This window comes from Astatotilapia calliptera, chromosome 15 (assembly GCF_900246225.1).
Source record: "Astatotilapia calliptera chromosome 15, fAstCal1.2, whole genome shotgun sequence".
Classification (NCBI taxonomy): domain Eukaryota; kingdom Metazoa; phylum Chordata; class Actinopteri; order Cichliformes; family Cichlidae; genus Astatotilapia; species Astatotilapia calliptera.
Genome location: NC_039316.1, coordinates 5150475 through 5174675, shown reverse-complemented (window position 1 = coordinate 5174675; position 24201 = coordinate 5150475). Strand labels below are relative to the sequence as shown.

The 24201-nt window shown below is 39.3% G+C and overlaps 1 protein-coding gene across 4 annotated transcripts; it reads left to right on the top strand.

The window, feature by feature from the left end:
* Positions 1 to 62: 62 nt before the first annotated feature.
* Positions 63 to 23475, top strand: trdn (triadin). 4 transcript variants are annotated; one of them, XM_026142625.1, is made up of 7 exons: positions 63 to 436; positions 7393 to 7451; positions 9070 to 9268; positions 13102 to 13143; positions 21668 to 21715; positions 22699 to 22848; positions 23292 to 23475. In XM_026142625.1, exons 3-7 carry the CDS (start codon positions 9082 to 9084, stop codon positions 23312 to 23314), a joined length of 450 nt encoding a protein of 149 aa, XP_025998410.1. In that variant the 5' UTR covers positions 63 to 436; positions 7393 to 7451; positions 9070 to 9081; the 3' UTR covers positions 23315 to 23475. The 4 variants fall into 4 exon arrangements, with proteins under 4 accessions (XP_025998410.1, XP_025998409.1, XP_025998412.1 ...); XM_026142626.1 differs by lacking the exon at positions 63 to 436 and adding an exon at positions 7083 to 7280; XM_026142624.1 differs by lacking the exon at positions 7393 to 7451 and having other exon boundaries at positions 64 to 436.
* Positions 23476 to 24201: the final 726 nt, after the last annotated feature.

The following is a 24201-nucleotide window of genomic DNA, read 5'->3' as shown; positions in this document are numbered from 1 at the left end:
CACCCTTTCTACATTCCTTGCTCCCTCTCTCTCTCCCTTCCCTATCTGTCTATTTTGGACCCTCAGAGGGGCTGGGTGACTCTCAGTGGGTCAAACTCCGTCTCCCTGCTTCTTTCTATCAGTCTCTCCCTTTCTGTCCCACTCTCTCCAGCACTGAAATCTCAGAAACCTCGCCCTGGTAACTTTTTGGGACACAAAACTTAGTTTCTTGGATTTTATCCCAGTTTCACGCCACTTGTGGGAAAGTTTTTGTGTATTTTTAGACCCGCTGTGATCTGGCTTAAGACAATTTAATGTGTTTTTCTCATAATCGACTCGGGTTAAAAACAGGACTTGACAAGGAGTTACATACTTGTTTCTATGGTAACACAGCATTCCCAGAGCCCTTGAAGGACTGAAGATTATCAGTGAACATCCAGCAACTTCAAAGACTAAGGTACTTTAAAAATCCATTTCACTCTTTTAAAACTTATAAAAGTAATAAATTCAAAACAGAAATGTGAGTGTTTGCAATCCACCCAGTTACTCTTTTTTTAAATTGTCATTTAAAATAGATATTAGGTAACTAACAGCCAGTGAGATGGCGCTATTAATAACATGGAGAACCATCTGGGCCATATCTCTTATGTCACTGTTTCCTCTTGAGGTTTTGAAGGGACCACAAATGGTCTTTTAAACTGAGGGTCAGTTTAAAAATGTGTTTTTGACATTGTGATTAGACATTAGTGGCTGTACAAAAGTCTTGAGACAACCCTCATTCCTTTTAATTTTGAATTATAGGAAAATGGGAAATATGTGCGGCTGGAAAATGGGAAGTATGTGCACACATGAGGTGTAGACTATAAGACTCCCATTTAGATGCTATTCATTGGTGTTGGTGATCGTGCCACAGCTGGATAGAAAAACAAACAATGAACACTATCAGTCATGGATTCTTCACCTTCACCAAACAAATTTCAGCCACAAATCATAACAGAGCCTCCATCATGTTTTACTGATGGCTGGGTTTACCACTCCTTGGGACCTGTTACCACTGATTTTCACTCTAAATCTTATGTAATTTCGTGTCCCTCAGCCTTTCCTCCCTATTTCACTTCCTTAAGAATTGTTTCTTGATAGTCTCCCTTCCATTGAAACCATTTCTGGTCAGGATTCAGTGAACAGTAGATGGATCAACTGAAGCCCCAGATTAATCTCTCAGGTTCTGTTTTGGGGTTTTGCTGGATATTTTCCTATTTCTTAAGGGCACGACTGTTTCTCTGTTGTAGACAGATTTTACTCGTGATAGTTTTTCTTGTCCTCCACTTGTCCAGTTTCCTCAAATCTATTAAGGACAAACTGCACACCATGCAGAAGTATAGCAAGTTTTCAGGTAATAGCTCTTTAGGAGTCCCCTTGTTGGTACAAAAATACTCTCATATATCTGTCAGACTGTGCTATCTTTGTCATTTTCTGTAGTTTCAATGAAAAAATGCAAACAAACTATGCATTTTTCTAACAGGCTGCTACTAACAAAGTGCCTAAAGAGACACATTAAAATTGGTCCTTTGCTAAGTTGTCTGTTATAGGTCGACACAACACTGCTTCATCCTTTTACTGAGGTGTTTTTTGATCCTTGAATGATTCATTGTCAGTGTTAAGTGGCTCAACAAACATAAGAAACTTTGTGAAAACGGTCTGGTACAAGGACTAGAGTGAAAAAGCATGAAAAAACAGAAAAACTTTGAAAGACCTTCTGAAAGCCTTGAGACCTACTGCTCAAGACTGCAAGTAAAATTACATTAAATTTCTCCTTCATGACTTAATTCTATATGATGACCAGTTGCTCTCTTTCTGCATGGATGTAATGATATTGAGCACTTACCTGTAATTTGTAATTCCAAAACCAACATGTCTAAAAACTATAAAGTGTCCTAAATGTACTATGCTTTGAAATTAGCAGTTGTCAAAGATGGAAAACCACAACCACTGTCAGCACAAAATCTAGTGAAAAAGCAACTTTTTGCTCAGCACTGTTGTTAGGACCATAATTCATCCTTTATGCCCCCATTAAACCTGTGCCTACCAACCCTTTTCACTTGTGACCCCCTTAAAATAGAGCTACGTGTGTTATTTATTAAAGCCTGCAGAGTTCAAAGAATCGAAATTTCCAAAAGAAAGGAAAAAGATATATTCCCCTTTCTTTCTTTCAAAGCATCTTGGGGTCTCTCTAACATGTCTTCGTATCCATAGGGGGTCCTGAACCCCAGGTGGGGAACAACTGCATTTGAAAACACTCGCTCTGATGTTGAAACAATTGCCTTTCTTCTTTCTCACGCTTTACTCTTTTTCCTGTTCCTCTGTGCCATCAAATAACTTGTAAAATAGAATAAAGAGAAAAGACTCACATATAAATAACTCTTCATTTATCGTGCCCAGAAACTGAACCACATGTGCAAATATATTTTCACCTCCATGCAGTAAATCCATGATAATTTTAGGAACTTATCATCCTGATAACAAGCATTTATCAGTGGTTTGGGTTGTATTTGGTGCTGTATATCAAAGTAACGAGGACAATAATGCAAAAAACCCCCCCAAAAAACCCTGCATTCACACTCATGAACATCTGGGCTTTCCTGATGAGATAAACCGTCATTTGACGGTGAAATAAAAGCAGCTCAAAACTGGAAACATTACTAGCAAGTTTACTTTGTAAGCAGTACTGTGCTGACTCCTCCTTACAGCATTCGGTGACTCAGAGTTTTGACCAAGCTGTTGTTGTCTTTCATTTGCCCTTTCATTTGCCAGTTAGTTGTCGGCACCCACATTGTTCTAATTCTGCTCATTCCTTTGTCGTGGAGGAGGAGGCAGCACCAGTCGGCCATTGTGTGTGTGAGTGCAGATCAAGCTCAGAGCTCGAGGGTAACAGCAGGTGGGCTGGGTCGTCTGTATTTGAAGGCGGATATATACACGCAGAGTGCATTACATTTCTTTCTCTTTGGTGCATTTCTCAGATCAGAAATGTTCAAAAACAGTTTGTTGTTGTGAAAGCAGTTTCTTTATCTTCTGAATGCTTTTCCCAGTTGGTGTAAATTATTATTCATGTCTGCTGTATTAATTGGGTACGGTAACCAAGATGTATTATACATGCTGGCAGAACTGTGCAGTCGCCTCAGCTATTTTCATCTTCTTTCTTTAGCTGCCACAGCTGACCATCTTCCTCCACCTCACCCTATCCCTAGCATCCTCCTCTGCTACACCAGCCTTCTGTATGTTCTCCACATTCATGAATCTTCTCCGTGGTCTTCCTTTTTTCCCATTTTTGCCTGGCAGCTCCATGTTCAAAATCCATTCCCCTTAAGTTGCAGTCCGTTTGGCCTCTCAGGGCCACCGTATGTTCTGCTCAGTGACCCGGGTGTGGGCCAAGCTTTGTCCGTCCTATGGATGGTCTCGTATTTGAATGTAGAATAATTTGGTATATAGAGGAGGTCATTGTTATCTCAATAACTGCAAAGTGACCAGGTCCTTTGGCTGGAAAACCAACCCAAAATATCACCTTTCCACCACCATGCTGGACAGTTGGTGTGGCGTGTTTGTGCTGGAACGCTCTGTTTGGTGTTCATCAATGTTCAGCGATGTACATTTTAGTCAAACATGTCCGCTTTAGTGTCATCTGTCAAAAGACAGATTGTTACAGAAGTTCAGAAGTGGTTTCTTAGGATGTAGCTTCACAAACCTAAGCCATGCTGCCATGTTCCAAAACATGTTCTCCTGGGAATAACTGACCCTCGTAGAGTCTGAGATGTAGCTTTTCAGCTTTTTGTCCACTTCATTGAAGATGAGAAACTGTCTTTGACTTGTGAATGATCTCTCTTACAGTAAAACGATGGAGATCAAATTGCCTGAAAATTGTTTTATAACCCTTCCCACATTGATCGGCCGCAACAATTAATTCTTTACGACCAGTGCTGTTGTCTCTTCTCCCTTGCCTCATGTTAACACACACCTGAATGCTCCAGACCAGGGCTGCCCAATCCCAGTCCTCAAGAGCTACTATCCTGCAGCTTTTAGATGCATCCCTACTCCAACACAGCTGAATCAAATGGTTTGATTACCTCTTCAGCATGCCATCATGTTTGGCAAAGGCCTGATAACAAGCCATTCATTTGATTCGGGTGTGTGGGAACAAGGATGCATCTAAAAGCTGCAGGACGGTAGCTCTCGAGGACCGGGATTGGGCACCCCTGCTCCAGACCATCAAACTACCAAAACATCTGCTTTTATAGAGGTGCTCACACTTGCTGATGGACAATTAATCAAGTGCATTTATTAGTGACTGTTACTTAATTCCTATGGAAGCAGTCAGGGTGTACTTGGCTTTTCACTCACTGCTCCTGCAGTGAGGTTTAGTGTTGGTTCAGTAAATAATGACACAGTGGAATATGTCATGTGCTGCTGTTCATCTGTGGTTTTATTTACATCATTTTAAGACCTGACTAAGGATCACCTAGTTTTTTAACGAAGTCCTCATACTGTATATGAAACCTTATAATTCAAAGACTATATACCACGACTCTATGCACTGCTGCAGTGGTGAATACTCATTTTAAACTAATGCATATGAATCTAAATATCAGGGTCATACAAAGCTGTTCTAGTTGAGTCCAAGAATAATGTTATTGAATTTAAAAATGAGCAAGCAGGTCCCATTTAAGTCTAATTCAGGAAATAAACCAAAGCAAGTGAGGAAAATTAAAAGGGAAAAGGTTGCAGACTGTGACACACAGTTTGACAGAAACTTTCAAACACAGAGGAAATAAACTTAATTAATACATTTAGTAGCAGAACAGTGAAGTGGATCTTTGCACTGTGCAGGTTTTCCCCTCTACCTGCTGCAGGAGATTTTGACTGCTCTCCAGTCCTTCTGTCATTGTAACATTGTTGCTGTTTTAGCTGTTTCAAATCAATATGTTGGCCCGACTAACTGTTGCCAAGGCTTCGCTTGATCAATGGTCGGCCTTTACATCACGCGCACGCGCTCTCAACTCAGCTTCTGAAATAACACAGACGGCAGCTGTTGTTCACCAGATCAATGCTCAGCTTTCTCGAATCAGACGAACACAAAAATGTGCATTAGGTTGTGAGTGGGTAGAATTATGTTAAATTGATTTTGCAACTTGTTAACTGAACGCTGCAAAAGAAAGGTCAGCCCGAGACCAGCTACAGAATCTTAACATTTTACTTTGTGAACCCCATGCTGAAAAAAAGAAAGAATTGAATGTGTGAAAAATGTAAAAGATAGCACAGCCGTGACATATTATTTTTGTACAAGCAAGGTGATTCTCAAAGAGCTGTTAGTTGAGACTTGATATATTGCAGCATGGTGTGTGTCCACTTAACACTGACCTGTGAATCATTCAAGCAAAAAAAAAAAAAAAAAGGACCTAACTCAACAGATGAATCAGTGTTCTGCCTGCCATAGAACAGACAACTGAGCAAAGAGCCAATTTTAAATTGGATCTTTAAGAACTTTGTTATTTGCAGCCTATCGCATGGCGTGCACTATGCGCTTAAAAAAAATTAAGGAAACTGGTCAAGTGAAGCACAAAAGAAGGCAGGCCTACAAACAGCTGATGAACAGTATCTTCAAGTCTCAGGTCTTAAACAAGAGCTGAGAGATGCATCTGGACCTTCAGTTGATCCACCTTCTGTTTGTCAAAGCCATCAGAAATGGCTCAGTGGAGGGATGGCTGTCAAAAAACCATTCTTAAGGAAGGGAAATAGGGAGAAAAGGCAGAGGTATGCTAAATTACAGAAGAACTGGACTGAAAATCAACAGACCGATTCATCCAAAGTTGAAATATTTGGTTCAAATCGCCAGGTCAGGAGGGAGGTCCAACAGTGAGATCACAACCGCCTATAGCATGGAAAATAGGATGAAGACTCTGCGATGGTTTTGAGCTGCATTAGAGCCAGTGGTGTTGGGGAGTTTGTTGCTGGATTTCAATCCATCATACAATACCCTTTAGAAACTGTCGAGTTGGAAATGGCTTCACTTTCTTAGGATGACAATGATCCGAAACACGCTGTCAATGCAGTAAAAGTGGATAAAAGAACACACAATATAACACTATCGGTCATGGATTGGCCACCTCGGAGCCCAAACCTCAAAATTTGTGAAGCAGTTTGGGATGATCTTGACAGAGAACAGAACAAAAGGAAGCCAACATCCAAAGAACAGCTTTGAATCTCCTTAAAGAAGCCTGGAGAAGGACAAATGTGGTAATACTAAATCTTGACTTTCAAGCCCATTAGATTTGTCCAGTTTGCCTTATATACAGTATTTCCACAAATGTCTACACATGCTTCAATACATCAGAGCACCTGTTTCCCATTTTCTTTGCAAAATATCAAGAAATAATAGCTGCTACTTTATAGAGTACAATGTAGCCCAGATACCCACGTGACTGGGTTTAACTCATCAGAAGAAGAAAGTGGAGAAATAACATGGGTATGCATTTTGCCTTGTGGTACATTCATTATGTAATAAGAGGACAGCAAAAACATTGTCACCACTCTATACTGAGTTTAAATTAATTGGCATCAAAGGTGAGAAACAGCAGCTGATTCTCTTAATGAGACTTTCATAATGAATGCTTAAACCAGACCTGCACAAAGCACGCAGCACTCACATGGATCTGCATCCTTCAGAGTCTAATTAAAGAGAAGGATACAGAGCAGTTTCTTCAAATCTCTCCTTTCATATTAGCAGATACGCCGTGTGAGAGGCAGGCGCAGAAAGAGGGGAGAGAAAAAAAGAATCATCCCAAGCGCCACATAATGAACACAAACAACCTAACACGGGCATGTAATCATGTTACTGGAGCGCGGCCCCCGCTGCCATACAGTGATGAAAACTTTGTTTAGAGAAGTAATTTGTCTTGAAGCGCCGATTTTGGAGCGGGGATGTAATCGTCTTATCTCTTCTGTTTGTCTCTCTCTTCCTCGTCTTTCTGTCGCTCTGCCCCTCTCCTCCTCATGCAGCTTGTGTTCATCCTGACGTAGAAAAACAAAATGCTGCATAAATAAACACCTGCTGCGCATTGAGCTGCTAACATCAATGCCACAGACGTGCCAGTTACTCTGTTATATTGAGCACAAATTGACAGTGCGGGTGCAGTGAATTTGTGGTGGTAACATATCTGCACAATGTCACATAACACACTTAGCAACTCCTGTAACCAGCATTCACTGTCAGTTTAGGACCACAAAACATTTAGCCCTCCAACGCTCCAGAGGTTTGTGTGGTTTTTAAAATGCTTGAAACATCTGTTTTAATGCTAATTGTCATTTAATATCAGATTATTTGTTTCTGTTAAACGTTGCTTTAAAACCTTGGACGCCTCTTAGGAAAACTACCCTAACTTCGCTGAAGTCACAGAAGAAACGTTTTTGGTAAACTACAGTCGGTAAGTAAGTTAGAACTGAGCGTTAACTAGGTAACGGTTTTGTCATCACTTAATATTTATGGATACACTTATATGTACATCTTATTATATTATTATTTAACAAAACTCCCTCTTCTTCAGCCATATTTTTGATTGTTATTTCAATGCATTCTACGGTGGCCCTGAGAGGTCAAACACACTGCAACTTAAGAAAACACAAGCAGATAATAAAAGATAAAATAAATATATAAAATATGAATAGAACACAACTGGAATAGAAAAAAAATGCTTCACAAAAAAACAATAAAAACACCCTACAAAATACAGCAGAAGTGTTTTTGTGGAGACAATAATGTTACAGAGCAGCTGCAGAAGTGACAAGCTAACAGTAAACGGCTAATAGCAAACATGTATCTACAGTATTATATGCGTCGTGTGATTAAAACAACAAACATTATCCACATCTTTTTCTCCCTCACAACACCGATGAATCCTTCACTTTGTTTAGGTGTGTCATCATTCTAATGTTTCCATTTCTATCATTCTGCAGCTGGTCCGTCACGTTATTGCTTCCCCCAAAAACACTTCTGTTGAGTTTTGTAGGCTTTCTCAGCATTTTTCTATTTTCCTGTGTTTCCTTAAGTTGCAGTGCATTTGAACTCATGTTTCGAGCTTGTCATGGTCACTTTACACTTAAAAGAAGAAATTTGTTGCACATCTATATTAAATAGTAGCACAGTAGTGCTATTTACATTTACTTTTAGCCAGAGTTTGGAGAGAATGGCTGAAGAACTGTTTATCTTCTCTTGAATATAATACACTTAAATACTTTTTGCTTTGTGGTGCTTGTACTCAAAATGAATGAGTTGCCCTAACTTAGTCACCTTAAACGAGCTGTACTTAGTTATTCAAAGGCAGCAAGTTTGCATAATTTGTTCAAGTTCTGGAAACTAATCGCGTTTTATACTGTAGTGCCCCAAAAAACATAACTCATCAGCATATGTCTCACTGAAATTATGCTCCACTTACGGTATTCTTAAAATAAATAAATAAAAAAACATGAAATTGAAATTGAAATTATTTGACATGTTATTCATGCCATGCTGGAATGAATCACTAGATTTCTCACTATTGTAATGCCTTCTTACAATCCAGAAAGCCTAGCTAGGACTCACACATATATTGTAATTTGCTAATAAATAACAAATGATTGTCATGTACACTGCAAAACACAATGGTTACACTGAGCAATGAAAGTCTGTGTAAGTACTCTTCACGAATTAACAGACAAAGCTTACATTAAATTTATATAAATAAATAACAGACATTAAAAAATACATTAAATAAATTAAATAAAGAATTGAATCAAAATATAAAGTGTGTTAGTTCAGCACTATTACAATGATACGACTTTGAGAATGCATTTTTATATAAAATTATATTATATTGTGTGCAAATTTGCCAATGCACAGGCCAATATTGTTCAGTAATCAGTCGGGGATTCAGTAACTTTACACTGAATGGGTTTTGCAGTGATGCTTTAAATTTTTTAAACATTCTTGCAAGTATTTCAATGCCCAGACCCCCTTCAAACTCAAGTTTCCATCTCCTTCCTTCTCCTCTTTCCCTCTGCTCCCAGCTATCTTCACCAATGAGCAGTCAGACCAGCATCAGGGAGGTGGCCTCTCCATCTCGGCCCAATCAGAGGACATTTCTGGATGATGTCATATTAACGTTCACCTCACCAATGGCCTGGCTGATGGTCGTGGCCCTTATCATCACGTGGTCAGCAGTGGCTATCGTTTTGTTTGATCTGCTCGATTATAAAACTCTGGCAGGTAACGGCTGTTTACTTTTCTTCTTAAAAATCCCGAACTTAATTCAGCATTTTATTCTCATAATTTTATTATTTAACTGTTTATTATTATATTTTATTATTAACTGTTATCATGATGTGTTTGTAATGTTTTATAATGCCTAATGACGCTTTCCTTCCACTCATCAATCACCCATTTTCCACATTTCACACTTCCATATTTCATCCGAGCATTTTCCAACAAGACTTCAGACATTTTTGAAGCAAACTTCAAAAGTGGACATCATTTTCACCGAGTCAAACTATGGGACACACACCATCTCCTTGTTGCTTTGACCACATGTGCCTCGACATGTGTGTGTTTTGCTTTAATGCCAGTTCTGTTCAGAGTAACGCGAGGTGTGTTTCCCATCTTCTTGACACATACTGGTTTAGCGAATGCATTTTCTCCTGTTCACATACTCAGTTAAACTTTAACATTAATTAGTCTACCATTTTCTTAGCTTATTTATCAGGGCAGTAGCTCCTCATTTACTCCTAAATATCACTCATACGGCCGTAGAATGGATCGAAAGGGTGCGTTCTGGTGTTAACATGCATACTAATAATGGAGTCACAGGGGTTGATTACAGCATTGAGCCGTACAAAGTAAAATGATTCATTTAATAACCTGCTTAATGTGGACATCAGTAGAATCCTGTGCAGCGGCTGTTGCCACATTACACAAACGGGGAGCAGCTTTGTTTTCTCATATATTTTTTTAATCCCTTTATCTCCATTTCATGACTTAATTGTCTCGAGTAATCACATTTTGTTAGCTTTGATCCGGCTTTAATTGCTTCATTGTCATGAGATAACAGGAAATGAATTTCCCTGAGATCACAACCACACTGCTGATTGAAGTGAATGCAACAGTGAAGATCTCTGCTTAAGCATTTTCAGTTCTGCTTAAGGCTTGCAAATCTGTAGAAAGCTGTTAATTTATATATTAGGGGAAACGTCCATTGCAGTAAATCACAATAATATAGCACGGAGACACGGCGGTGCAGAGCTGAACATTACACTGCTTTCACTTTGAATTCATTCTCAAAAAGGCAAAAACAAATTCCAGCCGCACTTTAAACTCATTTCTAAAATTCACTGTTTCCTACGTTATATCTTTAGTGTTTATTCCTGGAAAAAGAAACAAATTGTCTAACTGAGAAACTGCCATTTTCAGAGAGGATTATTTGGTGAATTTTCTTGACTCAGATCAGCAACTTCCTGCAGCAGCAGCAGCTGATTGCTTGGCAACTGGTTGTGTCAAAAATAACCTCAGCACAAGACAACAAATTCTCGTTTTACGCTTCTGTTTTAGCACATCAAAGTTTAACACGTTAAAGTGTTATTTTAAGTAATTACTGGCAAGTAGAGCTGTCTTTAAGCTAAGCTAAAGATGTCGCTTCTTAATTATTGGATATAAATGTCAGGATAAGACTTTAGAGTCTGACCCAGATTGTATTTTAGGGTTTGCCCTCATTTCAGATTATTAAGGCTGATGTTTTAAAAATGTTTTCATGCACATATTAATGCACATTGTCATAATGAAATAATAAAAATAAACAAAAAATTTGTAATATTAGCGTATCTCACATACATGGATGCCAGTATCTTTAGCTGGCCGGTATCAGCAGAAATTATCGACCAGCTGAATTCTTAGTTGAGCTTCACAATCTTCTCATCCAGTTCTCAGGCAGGAGTCTGTAAAAGTGTATTTCCTACTGTCCAAGTTGATTAAATACTCAGAACTCAGTTAGGGTGAATCCACTGGTATGCATGTTAACATTGTCAGTGTAAACTTGTAATTAGCATTTAATCCATAACAGGTTTGATATTTATCTTGAAATGAACACTGTTTCAGTCACACCTTTAGTCTAAATGAATGTGTTTATTTTCCACTGATAGCATCATTGTATCCAGTACACTTTGTGTCTGCTTCTTCTCAAACAGTGTTAGTTTCAATAATGAAACTATTGTCTTTTAATTGTGTGGAAGGGAGCTGGGTTGCAGTTTCACCCTATACATTTTTAATATCTCATTCATCTTGGTCTTATGCTTTAGTTCATCTACCCGGTCATGTGAACAGTCTGCTCATATTTGTCCCAGCTGGGCATTCGACACATGCAACACAAACTGTACGCAGTCCTGTGGGGTTGTCGCTGGAGGTACCGCCACATGTTTGATTTGGCAGAATTTTACACTGGATGTTCTTTGTGACAAAGCCCTGAGGGGGATTTGTGTCTCAAACCAGTGACCGTTCATTGCCAAACAAATGCGTTAACCACTACATCTCGTGATTAAATAACTTGTAGAACCATCTTTAGCTCGAATCCCTTGAGGTAAATTTTTTCTAAAAAACTTCATCAGCATCTCACATTGTTGTGGAGGAGTTTTAGTTCATGCTCCTTTTTTGCAGCATTGCTTCAATTAATTAATGATTATAGCATTTCTTTATGCACAAGTCTCTTAAGATCCCATCGAAGCATTTCAGTCAGGTTGGGGTCTGGATTTTGACCGGGCCATTGCAACACCTTGATTCTTTTCTTTTATCAGCCTTTGTGCTGTGTTTGGGATCATTGCCCTGTTGTTTGACCCAGTCTCAGCTAAGCTCTATCCGTCTGACTGATGTCTCCACATCCACTCCGGAATACTTTGGTATACAGAGGACCCATGGTCCATGCAGTGAACGTAAGGTGCCCAGGTCCTGTGACTAAAAAAACAAACCCAAATTTTTACTGATGAGGTGTTTGGTTTGGGCCAAACATCTCTGCCTTGGTCTTGTGTGTCCAAAGAACATTTTTCCAGATCTTTTGTGGTTTGTTCAGAAACAACTTTGTAAACCTGAGCCATGCTGCTATGTTCTTCTTAGAGAGAAGAGGTTTTCTCCTGGAAGTCTTTCAAAATAAGCCATACTTTTTCAGTCTTTTTCTAATTGTAGTGCTACGAACTTCAATATTTAGCATGTTAACTGAGGCCTGTAAAGTCTGAGATGTAGCTCTTTGGTTTGTTGCCGTTTCTCTGAACACGATCAGACCTTTGGGGTTAATTTGCTGAAATGTCCCCTCCTGGGAAGGGTGGCAGCTGTCTTGAATGTTTTCCACTTGTGAAGCCTCTTTTGCACCGCAGAATACTGAATTTCAAATTGTTTGGAAATGGCCTTATAACCCTTTACCAACTGATGGGCAACAACTGCCTCTGTAAGATCCTTGCTGTTGTCTTTCCTCCTTGGCAATGTGTTAACACACTTGAATGCTCCAGACCGGCAAACTGTCAAAACTTCTGCTTTTATCAAAGTGAAAACACTTGCTGATGATAAATTAATGAAGTGCAATGAAGCACCTGGCTGTGGAAGAAAAATGCGAAAAAAGGCTGTAGGTAGAGTAAACGTCCCCTAAATAAATAAAAAGAATTGATTTGGTTTTCTTTATTTTTTCTTTTTATACCTACTGGTACATTCTTTTGCTCTTTTTTTAAGTTTTTTGAAGCCATAAAAGAATAATAACTAACACTCGGCAAACTTAAATAAGCCAAGTATAACTGAAAGTTAAATATCAAACTGCAACTGAGCTTCCCTTTCTTTCCGTGTACAACAGCGACATAGTGACCCTTCTATCTATTCTACTCTCCCACCGGTTGCTACTACACATCACCCTCACTATCCTACAGTGTAAGGATAGGCCTGCCTCACACATCCAACACACTCATCTCTAACTCCTCTCCTCACTTTTCCCCTTTCTTTACCCCACTCCACTCCACCCCGCCCCTCCAATTCCCCTCCATGCTCATGCTGTCAATCACCTGCCATCCCATCCAAAGACTACACCTCATACTGTGACGACCCCGTGTGTTTACCTCCTGGTAAAACCAACAGCAAAAACACTGTTTGACTGCTCCGCTTGCTTTCAGAGTGTTGACTGCAGTTGTTCAGAGTCAAATCTGGATAGATGTGATTTTTGCTCAGCATGTTTTTCTTTAGTTCGGAGGCTTTGACTTTCACCTTTAACGGGTAAATCGACACTAAATCTCAATTTTTTAAGAGGCTAATAAGCTATAATAACTTTTTACATTCTGGATTTCCCAAATCTCGCTTGCAGAACAAATGAACCTCCATCTAAAACGATGTACATTTTCACCCACATTAATGAATCCACTGATCCCAGTGGTCAGATTGGGATGATTGCCCTTACATGCCTCTTAAAATGTATTTGAAACAAGTCTTAAAGACTAAAGCACCTAAAGACTCCAGACAGTCAGTCTGTTTGGAGAACAAACGGTTATTTTACTCGCTCTTTAAGCTTAAGGCACACAGTGTCGATTTGCCCTGATGTCAAGCCTTTGTTCATTTACTTTAGATTCACTGGAATTCAGTCTTGTTCTGTTCTGTCACCAAGCGCAAAGAGTCTGCATTTATCAATGCCCACGGATGGGTGGCAAATTAAAGGAAATGAAGGACAGAAAGGTATTTGGCTGTCACAAGCGTCCAGAATAGACTCAGTGCTCCTTGACATCATTCCTGCACTTTACTAAAACGCTGCTCCTCCAAAATCCATTTCATCATTTGGTGTTTTCATTTGGCAATTGTGGAGAGCACTGTCCCTGGCCTTGAACCTCCCAAATGGTTTGAGAAGTGCTGACTGAAGTCCACTGTTTTAATTAAAGCATTAAGTGACCCAGTGTTCGCTTTCAGTTTCTCCAATCATTTGCACAGCTTTTATTTTTCTTTAGTTTGTTACCCATCAGCGTGTCCTCGTTCTTTCCTAGTGTTGTGCATAAAGACCAGCATGTGTACTGCATGCTTGTCTGGACTTTCTGAGTGATGATTAATGTGGTGCATGATTCCATGACTGCTAACGTCATAATTCAGGATCATTTTAACGTAGAACAATAACAGAGTCCTTCAATGAGAGTTTACTTGTTTATGAAAGTTACCCATCTTTATATAAGTCAAGGAAACCTTTTGCCGAGGGGCTAGACCGGAGAACCGTAGTACACAGGGATTCTCTAGACGCTCAATGTAGGATGTACATGATAGTTTTTCCCTTTCATCCTTTCAGTTTTTGAAGCAAACATTTCCAAGGTGAAAAATGACAAAATGCTGGGCTCAATTTAACACAAGGCATTTCTTCCATCACAACGTTTCAGCAAAGAACAGCGTGTGTAAATGAAACAGCTACATTTTAAGGGTTATCAAAGAAGAAATACAGTTGTAGAGTTTTTTGTTTTTTGCATTTCAGATCATCAAACAAATTTAAATATTAGACAAAGATAACACAAGTAAAGACAACATGCAGTTTGCAAATTAAAGTGTTTATAATCAAGGGAGGAAAAATCCAAACCTACACGTAGCCCTGTGTGAAAAAGTAATTGTCCATGTTGCTAAATCATGAATTAACTGTGATTAACTGCACTTATTGGAAAGCTAAATTTCATTTAAATAGAAGCTTTCTGACAAAGTGAGGCTAAAATATCTCAAAAAGCAACGCATCAAGCAACAATTTGGAAGGTTTGAGTCCCAATACAACTGCTATAAAATATTACAGCAGCGGTCAAACATGGTGGTTGTAGCGTGATGGTCTGGTGGCTTTGCTTCTACGGTACCTGGATGATTTGCCATATTGATGGAAACATGAATTCTACTCTCAACCAAACTCCTGATGGAAATATCCGGCCACAAGTTCCTGCTCCGGAGTTCATGCACACTCAGGACAATGATCCGAAACACAGCAGCAAGTCCTCCTCTGAATGGCTCAAAAAAAACAAAATGAAGGTTGTGGAGTGGCCTGGTCAAAGTCTGGGTTCAAATCTGATCGAGCTGCAGACATAAATACCTTGTCCCCAAACCTTCCAGTCTGGCTCAAATTAAACAATTCTGGAAAGAATGGTGGGCCAGATTCATCCACAGCGATGTGAAAGACTTATAGCCAGTTATTGCAAACGCTTAATTGCAGTTCTTGCTGCCAAGGGTGGCACAACTAGTTATTAGGTTTAGGGGGCAATTACTTTTGAAAAACCTTGGAAAACTTTTTCCCCCTGAAATTAAAAACTGCATTTTAGATTTACTCAGTTTATCCTTGTCTAATATTAAAATTTACTTGATTATATGAAACAAGTCTGACAAAAAAAAGGAAGTAAATAAATCAATAAATCAGGAACAGGACAAATCATCTTTCATAGCACTGTATGTAAAAATATGCAAACTCAGTCTCTTGTGAGCGATGAATAAAAACCCTTTGAGCATTTAAGACTTAAATGTATAAAACCATTTGGTGTCTATCTGACTTTGGTAATAGTGCTGCAGATAATGCGGGTTAGGGTAGAGTGAAAAGGTTGAGGAACTGAAATGAAGTCTTCCTCTTGGCAGCTCCATCTTCAACATCTCTTGCCCAATATATCCACCATCCCTCCTCTGCACATGTCCAAATAATCTCAGCCAAGCCTCTCTAACTTTGTCTCCAAACCACTCAACCTGAGCTGTCCCTCTGATGTATTCATTTCTAATCCTGTCCATCCTGGTACTCCCAGACATTGTGGATATAAAGGATACAAAGGATGTTGAAGATGGAGCTTCCAGGCAGGAGGAAAAAAAGAAGACCTCAGAGCAGATTGATGGACATAGCGAAGGAGGACATGCAGAGAGTTGGTGTGACAGAGGAAGACTCTAGGGACAGGGTGAGATAGAGGTAGATGATCTGCTGTGGAGGCCCCTAAAGGAAGCAGCCAAAAGAATAATAATAATAGGAAGATACTTTCACATATAGGATTTTGCTGCTCTCAGGTTCAGTAGTGATATTGCGTAAAGTTTCAAATACATCCCAAACACTTACAACTCTACTTTAGGCCACAATATTTACAACACTCTGACCAAAGTCAGTTGGCTTTGATAAATGTATAAAACCATTTGGTGTCTAAGTCTTAAAAATGAAAGGTCATAAAAGCTGAAAGGGTTTTTACTCATTGCTCACAGAGTTAAAGTGATCACTCACTCTGTATGTTTTGACGTGAAAGAAAGAAAAAGTTTTGTTTTAGTCTTTTGCACAGGTGAGTCGGCATTATGAGAAATACCTTGACTGTTTTGATATCTGCTTTAGGAGTGGAGAGGATGATGTTGCTGATGTGAGTATCGCACCAGAGCAATCTAGAAAAACTGCACGAAAAATATGGGATAACATACGGAATTAGAAAGACAGAGACCCCCACACTCTCAGGGACATACTCTATAACAAAGGCAATTCAGAAGAAAGTAAAAAACAAAAATAACAAAAGCAGGAATGGAAAAATGCAGAGATGCGTGAGAAATGCAAAAGCAAAAGGTGTCACGTCTCAGCTGTGTGTTAGGCAGGGAAGGACCCAAAATGCAGGACTTGGCAGACAAAAGTATAAATGAAAACAGCTTAATTGCTGAACCCTTGCAAAAAATACAAAATTAACTTATACCAGGAGCTAGTAATCCAACAAACAGAAGTATGCAGGGAAAGATTGAAGAAGGACTCAAACAGGCTGAGGACGATTACGACAAAGAGCAGAATGAGATCAAATATTGACAGGGAACAGTAACAGGTGGGAACAAGACTGAAGCGACCAATGAGACACAGAAAGCAAAACTAAACAGAAAGCACACAAAACGAGAGACTATCAAAATAAAACAGGAAATGACATACAGACATAGAAGAGGATTACACTAAGCCAAGGGGAGGGAAAGGGGGGGAGTCAACAACAAAAGCAAGGAGGAAACTACAGGTCAGGTGTCGGACATTGGATCCACTTAATCACAGGAATTGTAATATAGTTCCATAACCAGAAGACTAAATAATAAAGAATAAAGAACCAGAATACAAAGCCAAAAACTCCCCAAGAATTTCAGAATATTCCAGGTAGGAGGAAGGAAGGAAGGAAGGAATGAAGGAAGGAAGGATAGAAAGAAAAAATAAATATTCTCTTGTATCATTTCTTTTCTCTTATCCAGTTTGTTTTTGTCTCTTCGAACTCTGCGCTTTTCTTCTGAAGTTTTTTTTTTGGGTGTTTTTTGTCAGAGCCCCTTGGGTTCCCGTTTTTAAATCTCTGTTGCACAATTTGTATTTTTCATCTATATTCTTTGTGTTTTATCATTTTGATGTGGCTGCTAAACTGCAGTAAACTAAAAACATAGCAAAAACAAAAGGCACAAGAGAGAAGAAGAGTCAGAAGATAAGCACATGAAAGTGAGAGCGTGAGAGAAAATAGATTTAAAGAGGAGCGAAGTGGAAGAGAGATGTGATTGGAAAAGAAAGAAAGAAAGAAAGAAAGAAAGAAAGAAAGAAAGAAAGAAAGAAAGAAAGAAAGAAAGAAAGACAAAGAAAGGTGGAGCGGAAGGGAAACTGAGTGACAGAGTGACAGCAATCAAAAGAAGGAGAGGGAGCGTTAGCAAGGGAGACAGCTGGCCTCCTGTTCCCTGTCTCTCTGGCTCTGTGTCTGCAGTGCCAATCAAAGAAATGTCAGTGCATTAATCAGTTGTTTTATGAGGCTCCATTAGCCTATGCACCTCCTCCGCACTGGGCGAGAAGCAGGCGGAAAGCTTCCTCCACCTGGGAGAGAGAGACTGAAAGAGATCCACGGAGAAAATCCAAACAATCCATTTAGCACTCCAGAGCCAACAGTTATCTAAATGCAGAGTATTGATGAATGTGCTAATTCCAACATGTTCCTCAGAGAGGCAGATGCAAAACACCTGCACTGCAGCGGCAGCATATGATTACAGTTTGTTTTAAGGACTTTTAGCAGCTTAATAACAGGTAATAGTTTCAGGACCAGAGAAACCAAAATAAAAATTAATATCTGGCTGCTTGCAGATATATTCAGGCAGAGCAGCGACAGGTCACACCTTAATCAGCTGATTGCACATGAGATCAGGTCATTTAAAGCTCACGTGTGCAGCTCGGTAAGACAATAAACAGACACAGCAGCAATTACTGGACAGTTTAAGAAAGAGTTAAAGAAGCTGTGACACACAAACAGCCTTTAAAGTAGACAAAAAAAAGTGTTGAAAGGCACAGAGGGGAGGAAGCAGAAAACAATATTCCAGCGTCATGTCTTCATAATGCTTCTCGTGCAGCATTTGATTGCAACCTAATCACTCTCGTGTTCAGTAATCCAACCTAGAAATCACATTACAGTTTCTATTACCGTAACGAGGAAACATTTAGCTGAATGTGTGTTTAACTAATGCATTTGTCGTTAATAGATGGCATGCTTCATTCATTCAACAAAACACCGCCTCTGAATGTAATCCAGAGCACCATTACAATCATTATGGGAATAATAGTTTAGCTGGAAATGCAATTTGTAGGAAACTGGGGGCCCAATTTCCCGTGGAAAAAGGTAATCCTTAAAATGACACAATTGGAGAAAAATACGTATCATTTGGTACCTTGGTGGCCCTCTCGGAGAGGTCGCCCTTTATAAATGTTTTTAGCTGAGGTAAGTCCATTGGTTTCATTGCTAATAATTGTGTGTTGTTGTTAAGCTTGATTGAAATCTCCATTTATTTATTTTTTAATTCAGAGACATCAAATCTTCTTATTGAATTCTTATATTTGATCTTAATAAAAATGCATCCACCATCCCATAATCCCCTTCTGCTTTTACTTCTACTTGACCTGTCCTCTTTGACAACTCCAAACCTTTATCTTAATAGATTTACCATCGCCAAAAAATAAAACAACAAAATATCTTACTGGAAAAACAGTGGCTCAGTTTCCTGACAGATCATACAAATTTAGAAAACTTGACTTCAGCTTTAAAGAACAATTTGACCCAATTTGGAAACACACGGTCGTCGTTCTTATGATACCCGGCGTGCATTTAAAACAATAACATGACAAAATCACCTGCGAGACTCCCACCATTTTTGATACACACAACCCACCTCATCTCCTTCACTGTTTCTTTGATCTTTTATTCATCGGCAAATAAATAAATTAAAAAGGTGTGTGTGTATGCGTGTGCAAAAAAAAAGTAAAAAAAACAAAACAATGGGCCATGGGCCATGTTCATAGCAGCCTGTGGAGTGAATTTGTGGACGACTCTGGGGGGGCGATTTGACAAGATGAACAAATATAAATGAGTTTTTAAAAAACACTTGTAGAGCAGTTTATGGTTGAGGCAGAGTGTTTAATATTTCAGGTATTTTTGATACTGAGCAGATACCTGGGTTGCAGACTGCAGAGAATACAGTGGATCTACTGTACATTAAATATTGATAATTTTATATAATATATATGACACATTTTTAAAAAAGCAATACTTTTGGCAGAGTGTAGATATAATAGTTATACATAGATATTAATAAAACAAGGGACAGTGTATTAGACCAGTATATATATTTATAGATCATTTATATATTAGTCTGTATAATAATAATAATATTTTCATCACATGAGTATGAATATATATTTTTTATGTCACTAACATTTGTTGCTTATTTGTTTGAAATACAGATCCATCCATTCGCTTCCGCTTATCATTTTCAGGGGCGCTGGAGCCTATCCCAGCTGTCATAGGGCGAGAGGCGGGGCACACCCTGGACAGGTCGCCAGTCTATTGCAGGGCCAACACACAGGGGCCGACAACCATTTGCACTCACATTCACACCTAGTGGCAATTTAGATTATCCAATTAGCCTCTCCCCACAAGTTGCATGGAAACGGTTGGAGGAAGCCGGAGTACCCGGAGGGAACCCACGCAAACATGGGGAAAACATGCAAACTCCACACAGAAAGACCGCGGCCTGATGGTGGAATTGAACTCAGGACCTTCTTGCTGTGCGGCAACAGTGCTAACCACCGTGCCACCGTGCTGCAGACCTGAAATACAGATCTGATTTTAATTCATATAAGAAATAATTTACAGTGAAATTCATGCTGTGACGATGTCATTATCTTTCTATTTTTGCCTCTGTATGCCACCACAGTCCACTTTTTTATTTTTTATTTTAGGTCCTTATTTATTGCAGGGATTTATGAACTATTTAGGAATTACAACCACATTTATACACAGAAAAACAGAAGTAATTGGACAACTGACTAAAAAGTGGTCACCTGCTAAAGCCAGTTCTGGTATATTCGGGTATATTCTTAACTCATTCACTGCCAGGGTTTTTGAGCATTTTTACTCATTTTTGAAGGGCCACAGAAAACTGTGTGTTATGATCACATAAACGCTGAACCTACCAAAATGAAGAACAGACTCTCCTCTTCCATCCAAAAAAAAAAGCTTGTTTCTACCATTTTCCGTTCTTTAGTAATCAGCTGTAGAAGAGAGGTGGGTTCCACCAAAAATGCCTGTTTTGACCAAAAAAAGGGAGAAAACGAGCTTTTTGTGAAAAATACATTTCAAGCAGTCTGATGTTCACTGACAAGCTGCCCGAGGTTGTATTCTAGCCCCTCCCATTGAAAACGTAATTGACGTCTATAGACGTCAATGGCAGTCAACGTAAGTTTTTCAATTGACGTCTATAGACGTCAATGGCAGTGAATGAGTTATGACCTGTATTTATATAGCGCTTTACTAGTCCCTAAGGACCCCAAAGCGCTTTACACATCCAGTTATCCACACACACATTCACACACTGTTGATGGGAAGCTACATTGTAGCCACAGCCGCCCTGGGGCGCACTGACAGAGGCGACGGAGTAAAAAATAGACGAAGCTTCCAGCTCTGTAGAATGAAGCCAATGCTAGTCACAGTAAACCTCCACGTTTTTTCAAATCTCCCGGCAGTGATATCTGTAGTTTTCAAAAAAGACTTCTGGTCCTATACAAGTCAAGGACCTACCTGCATTTATATAATAATTCAGTCCTTTTACATTTTTGGTAACTAGTAAAAAACAATTGTGTATTACTGACTTAAAGATTTAAAGATCCAGTATCAGGGTGCTTGTAATGGAAAGATTAGTGAGTCACAACTATTTATATTTGTGCAGATGAGATCAGGGGTGGAAATCCAGGTAAAAATTAATCAGGAATGTTTTAATATTTCTGCAAATTTAATACCGCTGTGGTTTCTTGCTGTGCTCTCATTCCGCATGTGCGCTGCATCATGGAGAAAAAAATGTTTTTTTAATGGAAAGTGTGATTTGTGTTCGGGAGCAGCTTTTTTTCTTTCTCTTTAACATCTTTGCTGCATTAAAGCGGCAAAGCTGTAACTCTAACGCTATATGTGGCTGAAAACACGAACTATGCAGTCAGGCGCAGAGACGAAGGCTGCTGATCGTTGTTTTTCTCAGCTCTCGTTGTGGATTATCTTTCTATTGTGCGTGTTCTTCCTTTTCCTCTCAGCATGCGTCCTGTGTGTACTTCATACGATGCAGTTTCGGTTAATGTCGTGCTTGTGTGTCTCCCCTCCTCAGGCCTCCCTCCCCCTGCCGCCATTGCGAAGAGAAGTATGAGGACTAGAGGCAAGCAGAGACTTCTAAGCCAGCATACATCACATATACACCCAAATTCAAAACATAAACCTGTCGCATAGTGTACTATACTATGCTATGCTATGCTAGATACTATACTATATAGCATATTGTATACTATGGTAGAATACTAGCATATGGTTGTGAAAACAAACCAAGGCTTACAGAACTGTGACAAACCCCATCATAGTGTGTGAGCTTGAACAGCTTCATAGGGTAAAGTCTTATATAAGCGTCTGTCATATAAAATCTTACTGTTTGGATGTTAAACATGGCCAAAGTTACAGTTGATGACATCAGTCTAATTATTTGTAATCCCCATGAGCCAAAAGCTCAGGCGAGCTTCACACTGGTCTAAACCCTCTGTGTCACCTTGGTTTTTCAACTCTGGTCTCTACACGATATCAGTGGGAGTGGATATTCGAACACACAGCTCTGACTGTGAGGTCAAAAGTGCTTGAGATGGACAGCCAATCAGAAGAAAGCCCTCTTAAAGGGAGAAGAGCTAAAACAGCTTGTTTCCAAAGTCCAAGATCAGATAACTAAGGATTATTTTTGAACTGTGAAAGCAAAGATACTCTATTAGAGTCCAAATAAATACAGGATAGTAAACATTCACTGGCCACTTTATTAGGTATAACTGTTGAACTGTTTGTTAATGCAAATATCTAATCAGCCAATCACATAGCGGTAATTCCATGCAAATTTAGGCACGTAGACAACCTGGTGAAGTTTAAACTGAACATCTGAACGTGGAAGAAAGCTGATTTTAAGTGACTTTGACTGTGGTACGGTTTTTGGTGCAGACAAATGCTTAGAAAGTGCTTAGTTTCGGTCACTTTCTGAGAGAAAGTTACGTTCCAGCGAAACTTTGATTTGCCGTTCTAGTTTAGATAAAACATTAAAATGAAAGGTTCTGTTGTTTAGTTATATACTATTCATTAGATCTTTATCTCTATTCTGCTTTGCTTTAGGTGGAGTTCGTCCAATAAAATCAAGCTCTGTTGGAGTCTCACCTCAGGAGAGCACTGAGTGGCTGGAAATGATGTGGGCATTTGCAGCCAGTCTGGTAGCTCCTGATGAGGAGGAGGAAGGTATTCATCATCTAACCGAAAGCCTCACATGTAAGAAAACATCACCTGACATTAAATTAACCCTCAGTTGTTTGACCGTTATTAACAATTCATGCAATGCTCATCCTGCCTAACGTTTTATCAAGGGCTTAGCTTTTGCAGTAGCTGACTAAGAGGGTTATGATGAATAGACAAAGTGTGCACACATGCCGCTGAGGGCAATTTAAAACTGCATTTAAAACATTTACCGTAGATTCAAAAATAACTAAAAGTCATTCTGATTCACACTGATGGCAGCAGAAAGATGTGCTATAGTTCAAGGCCAATCAAAAGGCAAACAATCATTCCTTTATGCACCCAGTCTTAAACTGATTGCTGGGTAATGTCAGCCATTTATTTTCATGCATGTAAAGGAAAGTTTGTCGTATGTGTCGCTCACCATCTGGCAATATTTAACATTAATATTTTTATGAACTCTGTTTCTTGCGTATCAGCTTTCCACTCAGAGGAACTCTGAAGGGCAGGAAGTGGAAAAGGACCAGAGCTGGAGGAGAGAGGACAGAAAGGTTGAGACGGCTGTTACAGTGTTGCACATTAAATCGCAGTAATGTTTTTTCTGTCTGTTGTTGAGCGGTAACTGATGATTTAATTTGATGAATAAAAGATTCCAAATTGAAACCTTTGCGCTTTTTTTTTTTTTTTTTTACACATTATGATCGTCATGTCTGTGTGTCTTCTGCTTGTAGTTACTGGACTATTTGATCTAAAATAGGTAGATTGTTTTTTTTTAATCAAATCACATTACATGTTCCCTGTGTTACCATGGAGACATAAAATGACAAAATGTAAGGTAATGAAATGAAACACTCCTGGCTTCCACCTCCACCATTGCAACATCCAAAAAAGAAATTTATTGCTCTTTAACAAAAGACAGTCACCTCTCATGCGTCCAGCATTACAACAGCTCATGAGTGTCTCTGCCTTTGATTTTATGCCTTGACACGAGCACCCATAAGTCTGGCCCTTTTACCAGGACTCGTGAGTTGGAGCACGTCTTTCCAAATGCTTGTTGTCTAGAGAACAACACCCCTGGAGCAACAACCGCCTCAGCCAATCAATGCTTATGATTTCCTTGCCCTTCTGCCAGTGCCAGCAAAACAAACAAGTAAAATGTCTGACCCTGGGCAAGATTGTCAAATCAGCACCCTGGGCACAAGCTCAGCAGTCCAAGCCACTTGGGACCTATGTGAGTGGCACGTGAAAACCTTTTTAAGTGTTCATCCTCAAACACATAAGTATGTACTGTAGACTATGTTTGTGTTTTTTGTTTTTAATGCAGAAGCGCTCTGAAAAAAGGAAAGGAAGAGGAAAGATGGAGTTAATCAAAAGGATACCAAGAACCTC

Bases quoted from the DNA above. Each gene is read 5' to 3' on its own strand.
- trdn (XM_026142625.1), top strand. From the start codon at position 9,082: ATGAGCAGTCAGACCAGCATCAGGGAGGTGGCCTCTCCATCTCGGCCC. The intron at 13,144-21,667 runs GTAAAACCAACA...TCCCCTCCTCAG, and splicing joins CCCCGTGTGTTTACCTCCTG to GCCTCCCTCCCCCTGCCGCC. The intron at 21,716-22,698 runs GCAAGCAGAGAC...GCTTTGCTTTAG, and splicing joins GAGAAGTATGAGGACTAGAG to GTGGAGTTCGTCCAATAAAA.